The 20,197-nt window shown below is 27.3% G+C and overlaps 1 protein-coding gene across 4 annotated transcripts; it reads right to left on the reverse strand.

The window, feature by feature from the left end:
• Positions 1-9,562: 9,562 nt before the first annotated feature.
• Positions 9,563-17,352, reverse strand: LOC114127046 (transmembrane GTPase Marf). Of its 4 annotated transcripts, none has more exons than XM_050201021.1 (13): positions 17,141-17,352; positions 16,944-16,966; positions 16,568-16,799; positions 15,720-15,849; positions 14,766-14,928; positions 14,466-14,699; positions 11,968-12,075; positions 11,873-11,890; positions 11,367-11,659; positions 11,030-11,207; positions 10,541-10,966; positions 10,298-10,456; positions 9,563-10,242 (listed from the first exon to the last, which is right to left on the reverse strand). In XM_050201021.1, the coding sequence occupies exons 3-13, from the start codon at positions 16,746-16,748 to the stop codon at positions 9,841-9,843; spliced, it is 2,292 nt and encodes a 763-aa protein (XP_050056978.1). In that variant the 5' UTR covers positions 16,749-16,799; positions 16,944-16,966; positions 17,141-17,352; the 3' UTR covers positions 9,563-9,840. The 4 variants fall into 4 exon arrangements, with proteins under 4 accessions (XP_050056978.1, XP_050056980.1, XP_050056977.1 ...); XM_050201023.1 differs by having other exon boundaries at positions 16,568-16,652; positions 17,141-17,351; XM_050201020.1 differs by lacking the exon at positions 16,944-16,966 and having other exon boundaries at positions 17,141-17,351.
• Between the last annotated feature and the right edge of the window lie 2,845 nt (positions 17,353-20,197).

Here is a 20,197-nt window from a genome sequence, read left to right on the forward strand (position 1 = left end):
ATGAATGTATATGCATATAAGACCAAAGAGATAAATAGTCGAAAAATCATTCATAATAATTTTTCAATATTTGATTGGTACCTCTATTAAAATATCTTTATGAAGTGTCAACAGTACTTTTTCAATACCAAAAAAATGATTAATGTAAATAGTGTGCGACCTATTTTAATATAAAAACACTTATAATACAAATAAAAAAGCGAAATTCTTGCCTCTTTGTGAAAATCGAAAAATCGAAAAATTATAATGTTCCTATATATGCGTTATATTATAATAAATATCCGTACAAAAATAATACGTATTTTTTTTTTTAGATTCTGAACGAAGTGATGAATGTATTGATTTTACAATGATGTGTGTTTTTTTTTTTTTTTTTTTTTTTTTTGTGTCTGTGTACAGCATAACTAGTCGAAATAATGCTCCAATTTCAAACTATGGGGGTGGTTTCCGATGTAAAAGTGAATATCCTTGGTGCATTATAGAGGTAAAAAGTTAACATTTTCCAACAGTTTTCAAAAAAATCGAGAAAAACAAAAAAAAAATGACGGAAAAACGGCAATTTTTACGCAAAACCAGTTTTCGACCAAATCGATTTTTTTTTATGGTTGTAATTCAAAAACTAATTACTGAAAATACTTGAAATTTTCACCAAATGTTAATGTCAGTAGTATCTGTATATAGTTAAATTTTCAAAAAATTTTGACTTTTTTTGAGTTATTTATAGACCACTGAAATTTTCGATTTTTTTGAGAAATTTTTTTTAAAGTGTCGATAAAAAATTTTTGGATGACCAAAAAGTTTTGAAAATTTAATACAAGGTTCCTTATGAGTTGTTTTTAATGCACCTAAAAAAAATTAAAAATCGTTAGTCACAATTTTTTTTTATAAGCGTTTTTAGTTCAAATTTTTACGAAATCTGTCGAAAACGCGAAAATTTGCAAGTAATTTTGAAGGTGAAAAATCATAAAATTTTTTTCTTTTATAACTAAGTTTTGAAAATTTGGTACAAGGTTCTCCATACATTTTTCTTCAAATATCTGTAAAAAAAACTCTACCGGATTCAGACAAAAAAATTTTATGAGTGTTTGAAATTTAAATTTTTACAAAAACCGCGTTAAATAACAGTTTAGCCTCAAACGATTTTTGATATTTGTTATTATTCAAAAAGTATAAGTCGTAGATACTTGAAAATTTTACCAGTTATTAAGATTCGCGTTTTCTTTACGTGATTTAAATTTCAAAATATTTTGACTTTTTTTGAGCTATTTATAGGCAACTGAAATTTTCAATTTTTCTGAAAAAATATTTTTGAAGTGTCGATAAAATTTTTTTGGCCCTATCAAAATACTTGAAAATTTAATACAAAGTTCCTCATATGTTATTCTTATAGTGATTAAAAAATTATAAGAATACATAGGCACAATTTTTTTTATTAGCATTTGAAGTTCAAATTTTGACGAAAATTCGTCAAAATTATGAATATTTGCGAAATATTTGAAGTTGAAAAATCATAAAATTTTTTGTGTTTATAACTAAGGATTAAAAATACAACACTAAGTTTTCCATAAGTTTACCTTCAAGTATCTATAGAGAAAACTCGAAGCATCATTATAGGAAAAATTTTAAGTGCGTTTGAATTTTAAATTTTAACGAAATAGCGTAACGATAACGATTTATCCTCAATCGATTTTAAATATTTGTTATTATTCAAAAAGTATAAGTCGTAGATACTTGAAAATTTTACCAGTTATTAAGATTCGCGTTTTCTTTACGTGATTTAATTTTCAAAATATTTTTTAATATAAGCTGGTTTTTTTAAACCACCTTTTTTACCAACCACTAGAAATTATATCCTAGGCTGACAAATCATCTTCGTTCAGAATCGTTTTTCGTATACAATGATAACTATCATTGGATTCAAATTTAACACTCCTATAATATATAATAATGATCCATACGGCACCTAATGTACAGCAGAGCGGTACTCACTTGCCCGCTTTTTACTTTTTTTATTCTTAATTATTTTCATACAATTAATGACTGAAAAATTCAGAAAAGCTATTATTATTGGCAATTACATTTAAATATATATATATATATATATAGCAAGATATATTTTTTTTTTGATTAACGACTTGATGTATTTCATATTGTTTTCTTGATTAAATAAATATAATAAAAACTTTTAAGTTTACTATAACTTAAATTTCTCGAGTTTTTGTAAAATATATTTGTATTATATGAATTATAAAGTTTGCGATTTCGTTCATTTGTTTTTTTTGATTTTAAATATAAAAGTTGATTAATGTCAGTAATTTAATATTTTTCATCAAAACAATTGAATAATATTTTATATTTATTATACAAGCTTTTCTTGAATAAGCCTAATAAAAACTTTTTTAACAATTTCTTCTGCAATGAAAGTATTTTGTTTTCATGAAATAAAATATATAACACACACTTGAAGAATTTCATAACAAAAAAATATAACACTTTCAAAAAATATCTCATTTTTGTTATTTGGACTAAATGTTTAACCTTAACAATTTATTATCTTGAATTTGCCGAAACATGAAAACCAAAACGTTTTTTACTGATTGCTAATAAAATATTAAATCATTTGAAAATATATTAAGATATGAATGACACTTTTTTCAGTTCATTTTGTTTTTAAATTTAATTTAATTTTTACTATAGGAAATCACTTATGTTGTTGAAACAAATGAAACTTTCTTTGAAAAATAAAAATGTATAAAATATATTTTTGAGATAGCCATAACTACGGCCATGTATTTATATTATTATTAATATCATAAATAAAAAGCCACATCGCATGAGATCCCTAAAAGTGTCATGAAACAGTAAAGTATTATTTTGTAACAATGGACATTTCTTCATTAATATTACTGAGTACCTATAGATTGATAAAATGTAATAAGCAAAATGCTTATTTGAAAAAAAATGAATATGACTTAAATTTATTTGCAGCAATAACAAAGTACCTAGTACTTACACCAGCGGTTCTCAAACTGCGGTACGCGTACCACTAGTGGTAGGTACTCGAAAGACCACATGGTGGTACGCGTAAGGCCGAATAGTGGTAGAACGGAAAATTAAAAATAAATATTCCATTTTGATGTTATTGAAAATCTGTTATTTAATTCATATCTTATTTTAAAAAACTAATGAATAAAAACAATTATATTACAGTATTTTACTGACTAATTATTTGAAAATATAAATGTATTTAATTAAAAAGTAAAGTTGTTCGGGCCAGACAGTGTACTCTGTGTCAGCTATTATTTTTTATTATCTAATCTTCGTCGCCAGTCCAGTTTTGGTCGAGATTAAATTGATGTCATTGGTGAACCTCCGTGTATCGGCCCGAGCCGACATATTTTTTTTATTAATATTAAAAAGGCACATTTGTGTGCCGCCGTCGCAAGCGTAGCCGCGTATTGTTTTGTTCGCCGTTGTTTTTCCTATTTTATGTTAGACTTAATCGCCATTGCAGACGACACAAGTTGTTTTATTGTGATCGTTCGTGCAGGCTAATTCCGCATATTAATATATTGTAACTAACGTGCGTTATAACACGGTCGTGTGTGTATCGTCCGTTCGGAACCACGAACGCGGATCGTTCGTTGCAGGAGCGTATTTATGGGGGGGGGGGCGAGGGGGCCCGGGTCCTTCCCGAAATAAAAAAATCCATTTATTAAAAATTGTTATTTTTGACATGAAATGATATAGAATTCCTTCAAAGAAATTAAAATATATTATCGGCACCCTCTGAAATAAAAACCTGGTTCGTTGGTTTTTTGTCGTATTTTTATTGTACGCCGTTTCACTGCTGTCAAGTTTGTCCTTTGCTTTGCTAGCTTGTACACGCTCGGCAATGAAAACGTGTCGATACAATTATTTATGGTGACGTTTGTAACTCATATTTATACTTCGTACCCTTAATTGTGTGATCGCCACGGTCATTTTTGTGTTTGCGGACGTAATCATGGCGGACAAGTACATCGAACCTGGGGTAATTGCAGTAGCCGACAACGAAGACCAGGTGTCAGACGTACCTCACCCTTTTTTATTATATTATTATTTGTTATTGATAACAACTGTTATCAGGCATATTATTTCGTAATTATTATTGTCATATTTTTTATGATTGTTTTATATTTTTATATTATTATTTTATCATTTGAAAAAATACGTATTAATACAGCCTATTATTACAGTCGAGTTACAGCCGTATTCATTTTAATCGAACTTCGTGACAAAACAAAAGCATTTTAATTGTAATTTTTGGATCGCTATATTTTTAGTCATTAATGGTACGTGACTGATTAATAATACACATAAGTGGTACGCAAAAAAAAAATAGTTTGAGAACCGCTGACCTACGCAATAATGTTATTATGTTAATGTATCTTCATATGCACAAACGCATATTGAATCTTTATGATAAGATAAATAAATTTAAAACTAAAATTTCCTATTATACTTAAGCCACCTATCTCCCCGTCATACTTTTCATCAGTGAACTATTAGAAAATGCTTACAGCCTTTAAAATATAGTACAACTCACGCCACTCATGCCATGTTTAGGGGACTACGACGGGCTATATATTGCTCCAGGTAGAATATTTTTTTCAATTATCATTGTTTTGCTCCTCAAATATTAATTATGGAGTTCTATTCGCTTATTTTTAAAATTCGATATTATATTTTTGTATTTTTAAATTTGTACCTACCATGGTTTACAATATTATCATTAACAAAAATGCTTTAGCCATATAATATTGGCCATCGAAAATTATCTAACTTTCACATCTTTTATGATATTGTAATTAAATACTTTTCTGAGTTACAATCCGGGTAGAAACTTTAAATTTTTCGATAGTCAATTTTTTCTTTTTTTAAACTTGTTTATTTTGTATTAAAAATTGTTCTTTTTAATAAATAATTTTATTATTTTTTTTTTATAATTATGTGATTATTTTTTAGGTCCCTGAACAGCAAATTCCTAAACACCTACAACCCCGCACGCTACAGCGGGATACATAGGGATATTATTGAATACCTATAATGGCTATAATAATATATAAGTGCGCCCTTCGCGGGTAGATATATGGATTGCGTATCCTGCTGCTTGCTCACTGATCATATATATATACACACATACAATCTATATTGTGTTGTACACTATCGGCACATAATATAAGAGTATAAGGATGAAAAAACGCCATTACTGTGATGACCCGAAGGCTGAAACTCACTTCGGTGCCCGTACATCACGCACGGTGAATTCCATCAATCGGCGGTCGTGTCTGTGACTCGCTCGCCCTTCTCACGATCACGCACCGAACCCGCATTTCCATTCGAAAACGACCGGCGAGTGAGTGCACCTAATGTATATTATAAGCTCTCACGTTTTACTGCGACGTAGTTGCACCGCCACCACCGCCGCCGACAGGTTCCTTAAGATTAATTGTTGTATTATGCAGTTCGGGTTTTGGTGATGTAAATCCTATTAGTTCAGCACCGTTGCGGAGGGCATGCGGTCCGCGTGTACCTATAACATATATATATATATATAAGCTATCCGTACTGCAATAATAATAATATTTATGTACCGTGTTGTACGTTTTGGGGAGGGTTTTATTTTATTTTTTTTTTTTGTTTTGTTTTGGCCGCGAGTTTTAATTAAAAACAAAATCACACGCGGTTTAAGCCACTGTGCAGTTATCGTGAGCGCGTGTGAAAAAGACAGATCGAACAATAGTAAATAATTATATGATAGAAACACTACAAACCGCGGCTCTACCGGACGAGCTTCGATAATAATTGAAATGTCCTTTATATTATGCACCGCTGCAGCAGCTGGTATAATATATGTATAATAACGTGTTTGAATGTTAATTGCTTCATTTTCCGCCAACGATTTATCGATAATAAATTAACGCTGTCCCAACACATGCCACACTAAAAATGGCTCTTGCGTAGGTACCATATTATTATAACTGTAAAACACCTAATAATATACAATGATTTATATTAACATACTTTCCAATAAAACTGTTTATTAAGTATAGCACGCATAATAATGTCGTGCAGTAACTACTATAGATATTATACTGTGTCAGTTTCAAATAATGAAGAATAATCGTAGAGTGTTAATATCACAATATTAGGTACCTACGTACTTGAAAAATAAAAGTGAGACTTTTATTTATAACCCGCCACCGACACCACACGTCATCACCATTTTTCATTACTGCACCTCACTATAGGATGTCCTAATTAGTCGATGCTAGGTTATTTTTCTACTTGATTGCGCACTGAGCACGCAATTGATTATTGACTAAAATAAAAAAAAAACGTATTTTAATGTTCTTTTTTTATTAGGTATTTAACTCAACATTTTTTTAAAACGTATAACAAATATTTGGAGGTACATTAAATTTTTATAAAATATATTCTATTATTCTATTACAATACATTTAGACTAACATTGCTTTGAGGTAACTTCTGGGAAAATTAAATATTATTCATGATGGATTGGGTTTCGTATATTTACTGATAAAAAACGTATTATTTACCATGACAAGGTTGACATATTTATCAAAAATATTTTAAATTTTTATTATAGGATTTTAATGTTGTGTGTTATAGTTTAGTCTAGAAAACTAAACTTTTTAATTATTTAGTGGAAGGTATTCAGTAAAATGTATTGTGATGGTTCTCCCCTTTACAGGTCTACACGATTTTTCGTATTTTAATATTTGTTTCGAGAACTTATTGCACATAATATATTTGGATGCAATAATCCCAAACAATCATAATTTCAACATACCTAAATAATAATATTATAAAATAATCTTGTTAATAATAAATTGTGATGTACAATATACATTAAAAATAGACCACTGTGACAGTGACCTATTTCGCCTATCTATAACGCCGTGTCATCATCATTGTACTAAAATCCAGCAATGTAATACTTTAGCGGTATCATAACACAAACTATATTGTTACAATAACATATTATTTTTATACGGGTTAGGGTTAAGTTAAATGTGATCGATTTTATCAAATTAAACTTTCCTGTGGAATTACGTGGTATGAAATAAAATATATTCCCCAACTAACAGTTATTTACATTGAATGATATATGTTTAAACCTCAATTAACACATTTATCATGTCATATTAACTAATAATTATACGTTTATTCTGTAATTGATGACGTATTATTGGAATACTGGATTTCTTAATGATGATTTTAATTATTTTAATTACCGGTCAAAACTCAATTATCCGTAGTTGTAAAACCATTTGAACGTCACAGTGTTCGAGTAAAATAAATGAAGAAAAGGTTGACTAAAATTATTGCATGTTTTGTTGTGATAAATAAATAAAATGTTAAAATTGCATGTGTCTATTTTAAATTTTACGAAAATAAGTATTTTGAAATAATGAACGTTAGTCTTTTATCGAATCCACTCTAACATTGTTATCGTAATATAAAATGAGTACGTATTAGCATAATTTATTTTCCCATCAATTGGCACCTATTTTGTTTACTCGTCAAAATTATGTGTGTGTTTCAAAAGTGGTGGACCACTTCACATCGACTAAGGAAAATTGAAGTCATATGATATTGTTTACGTGTCTTCGTAAAAATGTATTCAAAAACAATAATACGAATTCGTGAAGTGATCGACAGCAAATATTAGTATAAATATTAGGACTAAACAAATAAAATATGTTACGTTATGCCGTGGTCGACATTTTACATTGAAGGCGCACGGCTGGTGGAATTAATAATAGAAACACGCGACCTCATACATTACTATTATTATTATATTATTATTATTATTACATAGCTTTGGCGCCATGACCATTGATTCGAGCGACTTCGCGTGCGAGACAGTACAATACATTATATTATGTGCGTCTTATATACACACCCACCCTGGACCCGCACAGATCCGTTGCGTTGCCGGTAGCAACCGAGATGGTATTCCTCGGTAACGTGCGACGGTAGCGGTTCAAGTCTTCTGTCTTTGATTCCTGCAATTATTGTTTACCTACCCATTTTGTTTCGTCCAAAAGGGTTCTGTTCTGGATGATAATAGTATTATGACTACTGTGCGTGTCACGACTCACGAGTTTCGCAGGCGGGTATAGACGCAGAAGCCCTCGAGGCTGGTTTAAGGGATGAGTACAATTGTGATTCACATGATTGTGAATATTATATCATATTTCAAAATAAATAGCGCGCACGTATTTGACATGTATATTACCATAGTATGGATATAGGTACCAGCAAAAGTTTGAGGTTCTTCGCCCCAGGAGCCGTTTATAGTGCGTCTATAGACATTTATTTCAAAAAATGAGAGAAGTCAAGAATTTAATTTTATAAACTGAAAATTCTTTAACTATAAAAAATAAAAACTATATCACTAATTTATAATTTATTTAGTGTTGTAATACCCCATAACTATAGTGGCTATATACTATAAAAAGTATACCTAATGTATTTTCGAAGAATAAAAATAATTATTTTGTAATAATAACTTAATTTGAAATTGCACTTTATAACGATTTAAATTCAGCGTTCCTTTCTATGTGCATATAATATCTGTTTAAAAATTTAAAAAAAAACAGTACTTATGGGACTAAAGATTATCTAATAAAGCCTCAGAGAGAATATAACAATGAGGATCGATCAAAAATACCTAATGATTCAGTTATTTATAATTGTATCGCTAAGTTACACTTGCGTCCAAGAATGTATATAATGTATAATTGTATACATATGTGTATATTAAATCATCAAAAGTATTGACTTTATAACAGCTATAAAATCTAAACAGTTGTTTTCTGAAAGACGGCAAAAAAAAGTCAATGGGGGAGATATAATCTCTAACCATTCCCATCCCTGGGTGTGCCACTATTTGTGTCAACATATTACAATATTAAATAAAATACGTCAATACACGATATAATATTTTCAAATAATTTGAATAAAAATAAATAGTACCAATTATATTATAATATAATAATATTATAATATATTATAATATATTATATTAATAATGTTTTAACAATTTAATATACAATATACCTACATACTATACAACAAGGGTGGCCAACAAGTCGATTACAACACGAGTTCGAGTCGATAGCATCTTCCTTGTTATTTTAAACAAAAAAATATATATATAAAATATATCCATATATTGTTCATTACTAACGACTTTTTTTTTTTGGTCGATCGTACAACCTAAAACCACTCAAAGGTTAATCAAAAATCCATAAGTTAGCCATCTCTGCTATATAATATAATATATTTTATATATTGTATATCTCAAATGAATTTATTAAATTATTGCTCAATGATAATAATAAATTGTGATACTTTATTATTAATTTATTTTCATCATTTAAATTTGATAATAAAACACAATCAATTTAGTATAAATGATGAGCATATTACTTATTTAATAATTTTTAGTATTTACCAATTTATCTCAGGAACCATAGAATATTCAATATATAACTTAAGTATTCTTTATTTAAATTTTTCAACTACAACAATCATTAATTTGGTAATAATATGTCATTCAACAATAGTCAGTATATTAATTATTGGATTTTACTAATTAAAAAAAAAAAAGAACTGAAACAATTATAAATTCAAAACTTTTAAAAATGATTGAATTAAATGTAGTGACTAAGATAAAATAAATATTATATACCTACTCTAAAAATAACGTAAAGAAATACTCAACAAATAGGTATAATACAATCATTTTACATTTTGACTAACTACCTAATTTTTTACAGATAGAAAAGTATCATCAAACTGCTTTAATTCTACTTTCAATAGATCTGCTTTATTTCTTAAAACCTTAGCAATTTCAGTGGATTTGGTTAACATGCTAAGTTCTCGATCCAAATTTTTCATTTCATCATTAAGATTAGAAGCTGATTCATCAACCAATTGGCACAATCGTGCAAAAGTAGTAGAAAGTTCTTGTTGTACTTGATGACTACAATTCGCAGATGTGAGATCAACAATCAAACGAAGCTTAGCAGTAGCATGATCAACATATTGTCTTTTAAATTCTCGTTCTTTTGCTTTAGTTGTCCAAGACAAACGCTCATAAAGATAAAGGACCCCATAAATACTACCAGCAGCTATGATTAAACGCCACCCAACTGTTTTCAGCATCTAAAAAAGAAATAATTCAAATTCCATTCAGTATCAAAAATGTATTAATACTTACAAATCCTGCTAATACAAGTCCTCCCACAGTTCCTTGAGTACCAACAGATGCAGCTACAACACGAGATATCATGGATAAATTTTTTTCCACAGCTAGACTTTGATCAAAGTTATTAAATGAACCATCAACAGCACTGGTTGATGGATTGTGAGATGGGGACTAAAAACAATAATGTTACAGTTTAAATAGTAATTGAACAACTCAATCAGAAAAAAATATTTAAAAGCAACCAAAAATATTTACTATTAGAACCCTTGATTGATTACGTGACCAATTGGCTAATGATGACACACGAGTAACTAATTTGGATAAGCCCCAGGAGAATTTGAATTCAAGTTGTTCATGAAAATCACCACAAAGATTATCACAATGTAAACGATACAAAACCTCAAATGGTTCACGTTTGGGATTTGTAACATTGATATTCCGTTTATCTTCTGGTAATAATGTTGACATCTTATCAATCATTTCTCTTTGACTTTGATCTATATTCATAGCCAATGCGGTAGATAGTCTAGCTCGTAAATTACTACCAAGGCCTGCTTCCACGTGGCTATGGAGTTCTTTTTTATAAACATTTAAAACTAATGCTTCTGGGTGAAATGGTAAATTGAATTCATCAACTAAAACTGATAATCTGCGAATTTCGTCGTTCAGCGCTTTAGATACCTAAAAACAAAACAAAATATAGATAGTTACTTAATAAGCATACGTAGTAGAAAGAAAATTCACTTTATCCTCCACATCGTCAACCATCTGATGGATTTTCATTTTCATTTGATTTGTTATACTTATAAGTTGTTGTTCAATAAAATTCAATTTTTCTTGAAATTCTTTTTTTTGGCACATTTTCAAATGTGTTTGTTCTTGACTTCTATTGTGAATTGTTTCCATAATTTTAAGCATTTCTCTAAAAATTATATAAAAACTTTTAGTATTAAAATAATTCAAATTATTTAAACAATATTTTAAAATTTTGTTTTCAATAATTACATTTTTATAATATTTTAAAATTTTTTTAAACATATAACTAATATACATAAACATTCATAATTGATAAAAATCTCACTTGACTAAATGTTTCCCTTGCTGTGAATGATTTAAAAACTTAGTCTTGATTGCAGATTTTGAGATACATTCCTCAAATTTACGTTCAAAGTCTTCAAACTCCAGATATCTAGCACCAAAACCATCAGCTAATGCTCCACTATTAAGAGGAAATCCACTGCGTTCTTTAACTCGAGCCTGTAACACTTCTTTAGCAGAAATAAAAAATACACGAGACACTGCCTCCTCAGGTGTGCAAACTTTCAACTCCTTCACCAAAAAATCTGTGGCACGTTCCATGTGTTGTTTACGCACCTAATGAAACATTTATGTGTTAAATTTTTGTATAAATTATTTTTAGGATTCTTTGAAATAAGCAAAATTAAACAGTAAATTTCAAATTTCAAACTTAAAATAAAAATATGCAGATATATATTTATATATACTTATTTTATAAATACAATAACACACTAATTATTTTTTAATAATTTTAAAGACAATTTTGGCACAAGCAAGGCTTTTTCTTACCTGTTCTTGGCTATTAAACTGGATGGAAAGATAGTAACATAAAAAGGATAGGTATTTAATAATAATATTTACTTAAATATAATCAAACAATTTACCTGGTCTAAGAACTCTGGTTCATTAGCAGATGCATCCCAGCGATTGTTCAATATAAATATATTTGGCTTAGATAATTTTGTTGAAACTTTATGAAAAAAATTCTTCTCCTGGAAAAAATATAATTAGTATTATTAGTTGAAATTGGTGACTGATTATTATTATTAAAAATATTAATTATAAAATTACAGTTTTACAAGTTAAACTACATAAATTAGATGGTAATTAAAACAATTCAGGGTCTTTCAAAATGGCACATAATTAGTGATGTATTATTAATGATACTTCACTAGGAATGCAACCAAAATTACTCATAAAATATCAGATATAATATAAATTTAAAATTGTTTTCTAAAATAAATTACTTTAAATTTAAAAACTATATATAATACAGTGAAACTTTCATATAACAAAGTTGAATTAGCAACAAAAAAATGTGTAATATGGAGAAATTCGTTAAACAGAATTACATATTCATTGACATTAAGGTCATAGCTTTTAAAAATATTTCGTTAAACAGAAAATGTCGTAAAATGGAAATTCGTTATATGGAAGTTTCTATGTAGTAAAATCATAAACATCATTATGTTCTATAAAGCAAACAAAATACATTTTTTATTTATTTATTAGAATAGAAGAATTTAAATATAAATTAAAAATTTAATTTAAACATAAGTACTACAAGTCTACAACAATTATAATTTAAACAAAAAAAATAATAAATTTTTTATATGTATATATTATAATATATATGTGTGTGTGTGTGTATTGGTAAAATATAATTTTGGTAGCTATACTATTAATAAGTATACTTCTGTATCTTGACTAAGAAAAAATAATTTTGCATAAAATTTAAAGTGTCTGAACGACATAATATGTATAAATTAGTTAAATGAATTAACTTAAATGTTTAAGTATTATAAATTAATAATAAAACTAATAAAAATAAAAAATTGTTGTGATAAAATCATAAAAAACAAAAAATAGTAAATTATTTAAAACACATAAATAGGCTATAAATAAAAAGTTAAATATATAATAGTCTATTATTCTTAACATATAAAATAAAATAATAAAAAACAATTTAAAATGATAATAATTCATATTATAATTACCACTATACAAAAAGTTTTCAACTAAGAAATAGTTAAGCTAAAAAAGAAAATGTGCAAGTATATGCAGTACTTAAAATACTTAACATTTTAAATTTATTTTATTTTATTTTATTTTATTTATTTTAATGCATTTAAAAAATTATTTTTGGCAGAAATACATATAGGTATACTAAAACATTATAATCAATTCAATGTTGATTATTCAGAGTTTTACATAACTTTTTTATTTTTGTCATGAAAGGCTGTGCAAAATAAGAATTAATACTTTTTAACCAATTAATTTTTCACAATATTTTCTTCTCGAATAATACACATTGTTAATAACAGGGCAATATATGCTACAAGATTAATCAAAGTTAAGAAGCAACAAATAAAAAACTAGACAATGAAACAGAACTTAAAAATAATCATTTCATATTATGTAACATGAAATAAGAAACATTAGTAGTTAGTACACATATTTATATGTTCCTGGTATAATAGTGACACAATCGTCAAACTGTTACAATCACCGACATTTTAATTAAACATAAAAACATTTATTTGAGTCATCCACAACCGTCATCAGGACCATTGAACAACACCAAGCACCAGGGTCTCAATAATAGTAGGATAACAAATGCACTTAAAAATTATTTATATTTATATAATCTAATAATAAACATGTTTAATTTATATGAAATAATTATATTATTATATGATTATTTCCTATATTTTTTTTAAAAATAATATATTTTGTTTGCTAGATGTAGAATAATGATTTTTATATTTTTAAGGTTAAAAAGGATTAAGGTAATATTGTATCATTATTTTTGTTGAAAATAAAAAATTGAGTGTTTCTGATATTAAAATTATAAATCATTCAATATTTCAAAACAATCAAGTATCAATGTTTTTGAAAATATTTTTTTAATATATATTCAAATTATTACAGATAAATAATTTGAAATATAAACATATATATTATATATATATTTACTAACTTCTTGTTTTATAAGTTTTAACCCTTTTTAAATGACTATTAATTTTGAATTTTTTATTTCAAAGCAAAATATTGTTTAAAGTACATTATTTTTTTTTTTTACACTAAATACGTACAAAAAGTATATGTGAGATAAGGGAAAAAAGTATTACTGAGGTTGACTGAATTAATGAGTCACTCATGAGTTGATACTTAGGTTAGAAAACATTAAGATTAAAAATCCAATATTTAATAAATAGTTAATAGTTGATGAATTAAAATTATTAATAAGAACAGAGTGGAATGACAAAGTATAATACCATCAAAAATATTGGTTTACTAGTTTAATTAGACTTTAAATAGTTATAAAATAATACTTTATAAATTATTGAAATATTAATTACAATACACATAATTGACTTACAGTAACCATTAACGTTGATTCAGCATTAGCAACTAACACAAAAACATCAGCATCAATGCAATGTGCATCAATCCAATCATCCAAATGAGGTGTAACATCTACTCCTGGAGAATCAACTAAAGCTACATCATCTCTTAATAAGCTACATTTGTCTTTTGGCCAATATACATGTACCAATTCTTTTTCATTCAATTGTTTTTCATAATTCAATGCATGTGCCAAGTGTGTAACGGACTAAAATATAAATTTGAAAATTTAAAAGTTAAGGCATTAACCATACAATAGTAAAAAACTACTTACTTCTACATTCTGTTTTTCATTACTACCTTCAGTAACTAAATATGCTTCACCCGTTTGAGATCCTTCAACTTGCAGAAAACAATTAGTTGTATGACCAATACCACTTGGAAGTACTTTTTCTCCCAACATCGCATTAACAACTGTACTCTTTCCATTGCTTGTTCTAAATTAATATTAATAATTTAAATATATAATTAATAAATTAATGTTTAATTATCATAATGATTTTAAACTCTGATTCAATGAGGTTTATTAAGTTTGTGAATAAGATTCGAATAAGATTCTTAGTTAGTTTAGCTAAAAATTATTTAACACATAAACTATGTACTATATTTAAATTTATTTGTTGTAACAATAAAAAAATTGTGGTTTTAAAAAAAAAAACTTCAAACTTCAAAAGAATATCAAAGAACAACTTACACGCACAAAAAAATAATACTTGAAGAAGTTGTTAGCAAAAAATTAACAGTTTAGTAGTAATAATTAATCGAATTTAATATATTTAATAACAAGGTATATAACTCTAATTGGTGTAATTCAGCATATTATACAAACAATGTTAACTGATGCTTATTGGTGCCATCAATTGTAGTAAATGTGTTAAAAAAAAATAGATACAACTTCCATAATACAGTAATTTTCAAATTTTAATTTGTAGCCAAACATTATAAAGAACAATAAAAATATATGTTTTTAATTTATATGTCAAATGCTCATCTAATAATAGTAAATAGCACAAACAATATAATAATATATTATAATACAGTGAAACTTCTCCAATAAACATCTCTAAATAATGGACATCTCCAAATAGCAAATATTTTTTGGGAAGAAACTACAAACATTGTACAAACTGAACTCTCTGAGAAGCAAATACAATTTCAAAGACCAAAGAGTATCTAGTATTTAGAGATATCAGCATATTAGTAAGTTTCAAGCTAAAACTATACAAACCTGCCAAAAAAAGCAACTTTCATATGATCACGTGTCAACACTTCACAAATTCCTTTGACTTTAGATCTATAATCCAACATGGACTTCAATTCATTTTCATTGATCACATCAGGACATAATTTATTCACATCTAAAAAAAAATATAATTAAAATAAAAAGAATTTAGAATTGTATGAAAATATCAATAATAAAAATGTTCTACTATGTTTCAAACTTTTGAAACAAGTCTAAAACATAATCTCTAATCTCATAATCTTTAATACATTAATATTTTGATTTTTTTTTAATTTTTAAATATAATATAATCCTTTAAAATTATGATAGTTTAAACAACTAAGTAAAAATACATAATTATTGTTTTATTTTACTATAAGTACATAATAATAATTCACTAGGTACCTGCACATTTTTTTGTTTTAGAATTTTTAATTAGATTTTTTTTATTTTTTTATTTTATTTTTAATAATTTTACTTTGTTTTGATTATATTTATGTTTTAAAAATGATGAAATATTAATTTATAGTCAATATTTGTAGCCTACTAAATTATAAGCAGCAGTGGAATAGACACAGAATGACTTTCACAACTTTTTAATAGAAAATATATCTTTATCATCAACCAAATAAAATAAAATAAATAGATAAATTACAAATAAAAGTAACAGTGACATATTCATCTTCAACATAAACATTTTCTATACCCTACCTTACATAAATACTCAATAACTATCAATAATAAATTAGACAAAAAAAATATTAGAAAAAGTCTTGCATAAATATATAACACTATTATTATTAGGTAATATATAAATAATACAATAAATCGTTAAAAAATCTAATAATAATTACCAATCATACGCTCAGATGCGTCAGCTACATAGTCTTGAACATCAACAAAAATTTTATTGATTTGTTTTTTAGCTTGGCCAAAGACCTGTAAAGGTGAAGAAATTTGTTCATCTGATAATGGACTACGAGGAGTCACTAATGAATCACCAAATCCAATTGTGCGATTTATGTAAGCAGCCATTTATGAACAAACTATGAAAGACGATGATTACATGCAAAGCTCAAATGCTACCTGCCAAAAAAAAAAAGAAACAAAAAAACAAATTAGAAATAATAATTGCTTAATAAACACCAAACAATATAAAATGTGGTTAAGTGAATATCCTATAAGTAGGTACTTTTAATATCGTGCATGCTTATAACTTTGGAATTATACCTGTTTATTCCAAGACATTAAAACTAAACAAATAAAATGTTCTTATTCATTTATAAAATCAAGTAAACATTGATTGAGTTATATTGCATCAAATATATTAAATAGTTTAATTTTAGTGCAGATAAAGTAAACTTTTACACCATTATCTTACACTATTTAATATTTAAATTATTATATTATAGATTATAGACACTTACGTTATTCAATTCGAAGTACAATAAAAAAAGCAATTTAAAATTTGTGGTCTATCTCCAACTGAACTCATATGACATATTCAAAAAGGACGCAGAAATGCAGAAATCATCATTTCCACGGAACAACAATAACACAATTATATCGGTTTTTTAATCTCTTTTCTACGACGTTTCTTTCGCTAAAGAAAACTGAAAAATTGTTAAATAAATAATTCCGTACAGCCGTGCCTAGAGATAGCGTAAAAATGATAACAGCAAACACGATAAGATTGAACAGGTTGACCAAACGTGTAAAAACACTACTACTTGACAAAAAAAATATTCATACACTTGTTGGTGAACCTGTGTGCAATCACTGCAGCCGACATTCATGCAAAAGGCGGCATTTCGATTAGCCCATCATAGTTGTAGTTATTAATTAATTAGTTCTATCTACGACTCTTTCATCCTTGATCTACACACTACAACCATAGGTTAGGTTAGGATTAACTGCAAGCACTCGAGTTTATTATTAGGTACCTAATCGATTTACAAATAATAATAATTGTAGACACAGCAGTCGGTAAAATAATTTACTTTATTCTATCGAACCAAGGATCAAAATTCCACACATTGTACCCACATAGTTTTATATTATGCATCTCCAATCAAACGCTCTTATTTTAATCTAAATCTCATAAATCGATAGGTACTTATATATATTTTATTTTTTTCTATGATATATTAATAATTTTTTCAGGTTAGATTAGGTTAGGTTAAGAACGATACCTACGCATACCCACATATTAAATATATAGGTGCCTATAGGTACCAAACGATTCGTACATTTATATTTTATAAATTATATTAAAAGTATTAGGTAGGTATGACGTAATAACGTAGAAATAAAATAAAGTACCATAAAAACAAAGTATTATTAGACTCTAATAATGCGGCAAATGAAACAGTTTATACTAGGGCACAAGTTTATATATATAAATAACCAGATATATATGAGATTCTTCCCTACACTTTAAAGTACTGGAGAATACGTCATAAGCGCCTACCAGTTACAAAATATATTAAATTTACGTTATTGCTTTCCTCCTAATCGTTGGAACTTAGAAGGCTATTGAGATTTTGTATTCGATAATATGAGTACACCGTAGTATAAAATTGATACCTGTATAATTTAAAAAAATAATATAAATTATATTATAATGTTCATGCGCTTAACCTTATTTTCAACTGTATATATTATATGTTATGTCGTAGTTTAATAAGGTAACACAAATAAATTAAAAAGCTTTGAACTCTCGAATCCAAATAAATACAACACTGATATACCTATTTCGTAACTAATAAAAAGGCCCAGTTGTCACTGGCCGAATTCAATATGGTCGATATGGCTAATGCATACCTATGTACTGGCGAGGAAGACGACGTGATGGTTATGCCGGTCAGAGTCGCATGGAGCCCCATCAAAGTCCTATATGTTTTCAAAGACCTTATAAACTTTATCCTTAATGGCAGAGACTCATTGGGCGATCCTTTGTCTCTGGCGGCACATGAAAAGTCACACGTCGTATGTGCCATTGTCACCAACACGTGTGAGATTCAACAGTGGCGTAAATACAGGGATTTGAGCGTCGTATCCCCCCATGACATTTTATTTTTTTAGACTGGTTGACTACATTGATGTACTGATTTAACAATAAATATTAATATATATCAGTCGTACTCGACCTTTTTCAACTTATGGGCAACAAAGACGGAGACATACATGCGGGTTTAGCGCAATCTAAAACTACTACCAATTATGATATGTCAGCATATTGTTTTAAGTACGTTATAAATCTTTTGAATAAAAAACTACTTATTTTGATTAGGTAATTATAGAGTAAAATTAATATTTTAATACCTATATGTTTTAGTCATTTAGAAGATTGTGACGCCATTTGCACTTTCAGTTACTTAGAGAATTTTCTGAAATTTATTGTTGCGTTTATTGATAGTATACCTAATAGTAATAGTAATCATTCACTCAGATTTTAGTTAAGATCGTATCATACTTGCACTATCCGAAGGTGATTTCTTGGATCATCGAGGAAAATCCTTGAGATTTTTCATTTTGAGTCATTTTCATTCGTTGGAGAATTATTTTTCCAAATAGGTTAGGTTTTTGAAGCGATCAAAAACAGTTTTCTTATAATATCTGCTGATTTTTTTTCTATCATTATCGATATTTCTTTCTTATTTTTCTTATTTTATGGGGTTTTATTTGTATGTATATATGGTTAATTTATAAATATGTATCTATTTTATACATGCTCGCGGGAAACGTTTCTTAATACGGCAGACTTAAAAATAAAAGACACAATTATTATTTTTAATAATGTTTGATAAAGAATTTAAATGTTTAAATGTTTTAACACTAGACAATTTATATATATTGTTTAGTGAATTTTCTTCATATTGAAGAAAAATAAAAAATAAAATAAAATCGTAGGTAGTCTGGGTTATACCCGTTAGTTTTCAATAAAGATAAATGCACATCATATTTGACGGCATATCGTCGTTCCAAATTCCATTACAATAATGATTTACGACTTGTGAACAAATCGGTTTTAACGTGTAGGTATAAACCTATGTAAGTAATATGTTTGTACGGCCTCCCTGTGTACAATGTAAATTTGTCGCTTTGCGGTTTGTTTAATCGCATACATATTATTGGTAAATATACATCATACCACGTGGCACGCACTCTCGTCAATGCCGAAAGTTGCCTTAATGTTTTTCAATAAACATCAATGCAATTATACATGACGTATACACGCTATACGTTTATACAACTGCTGGTGTACAATACCTAAACATTTATCATAGATTCATAAGCGTGCGTGTTGAAATAGCGAATGGTGCTTTCACTGAACCTGACAATTTACTTTAGATTTTGTAGATTAGTGAATATTTATTCACTATTTATTAAGTTATATTTATTTAAAAAGTTTAAGTACTTAGTATGAATAATTTTAAAAATATTGAATTTAAAATAAAATAAAGATATGAGTGTTAAATGAC

Source organism: Aphis gossypii, chromosome 2, assembly GCF_020184175.1.
Source record: "Aphis gossypii isolate Hap1 chromosome 2, ASM2018417v2, whole genome shotgun sequence".
NCBI classification, from domain to species: Eukaryota; Metazoa; Arthropoda; class Insecta; order Hemiptera; family Aphididae; genus Aphis; species Aphis gossypii.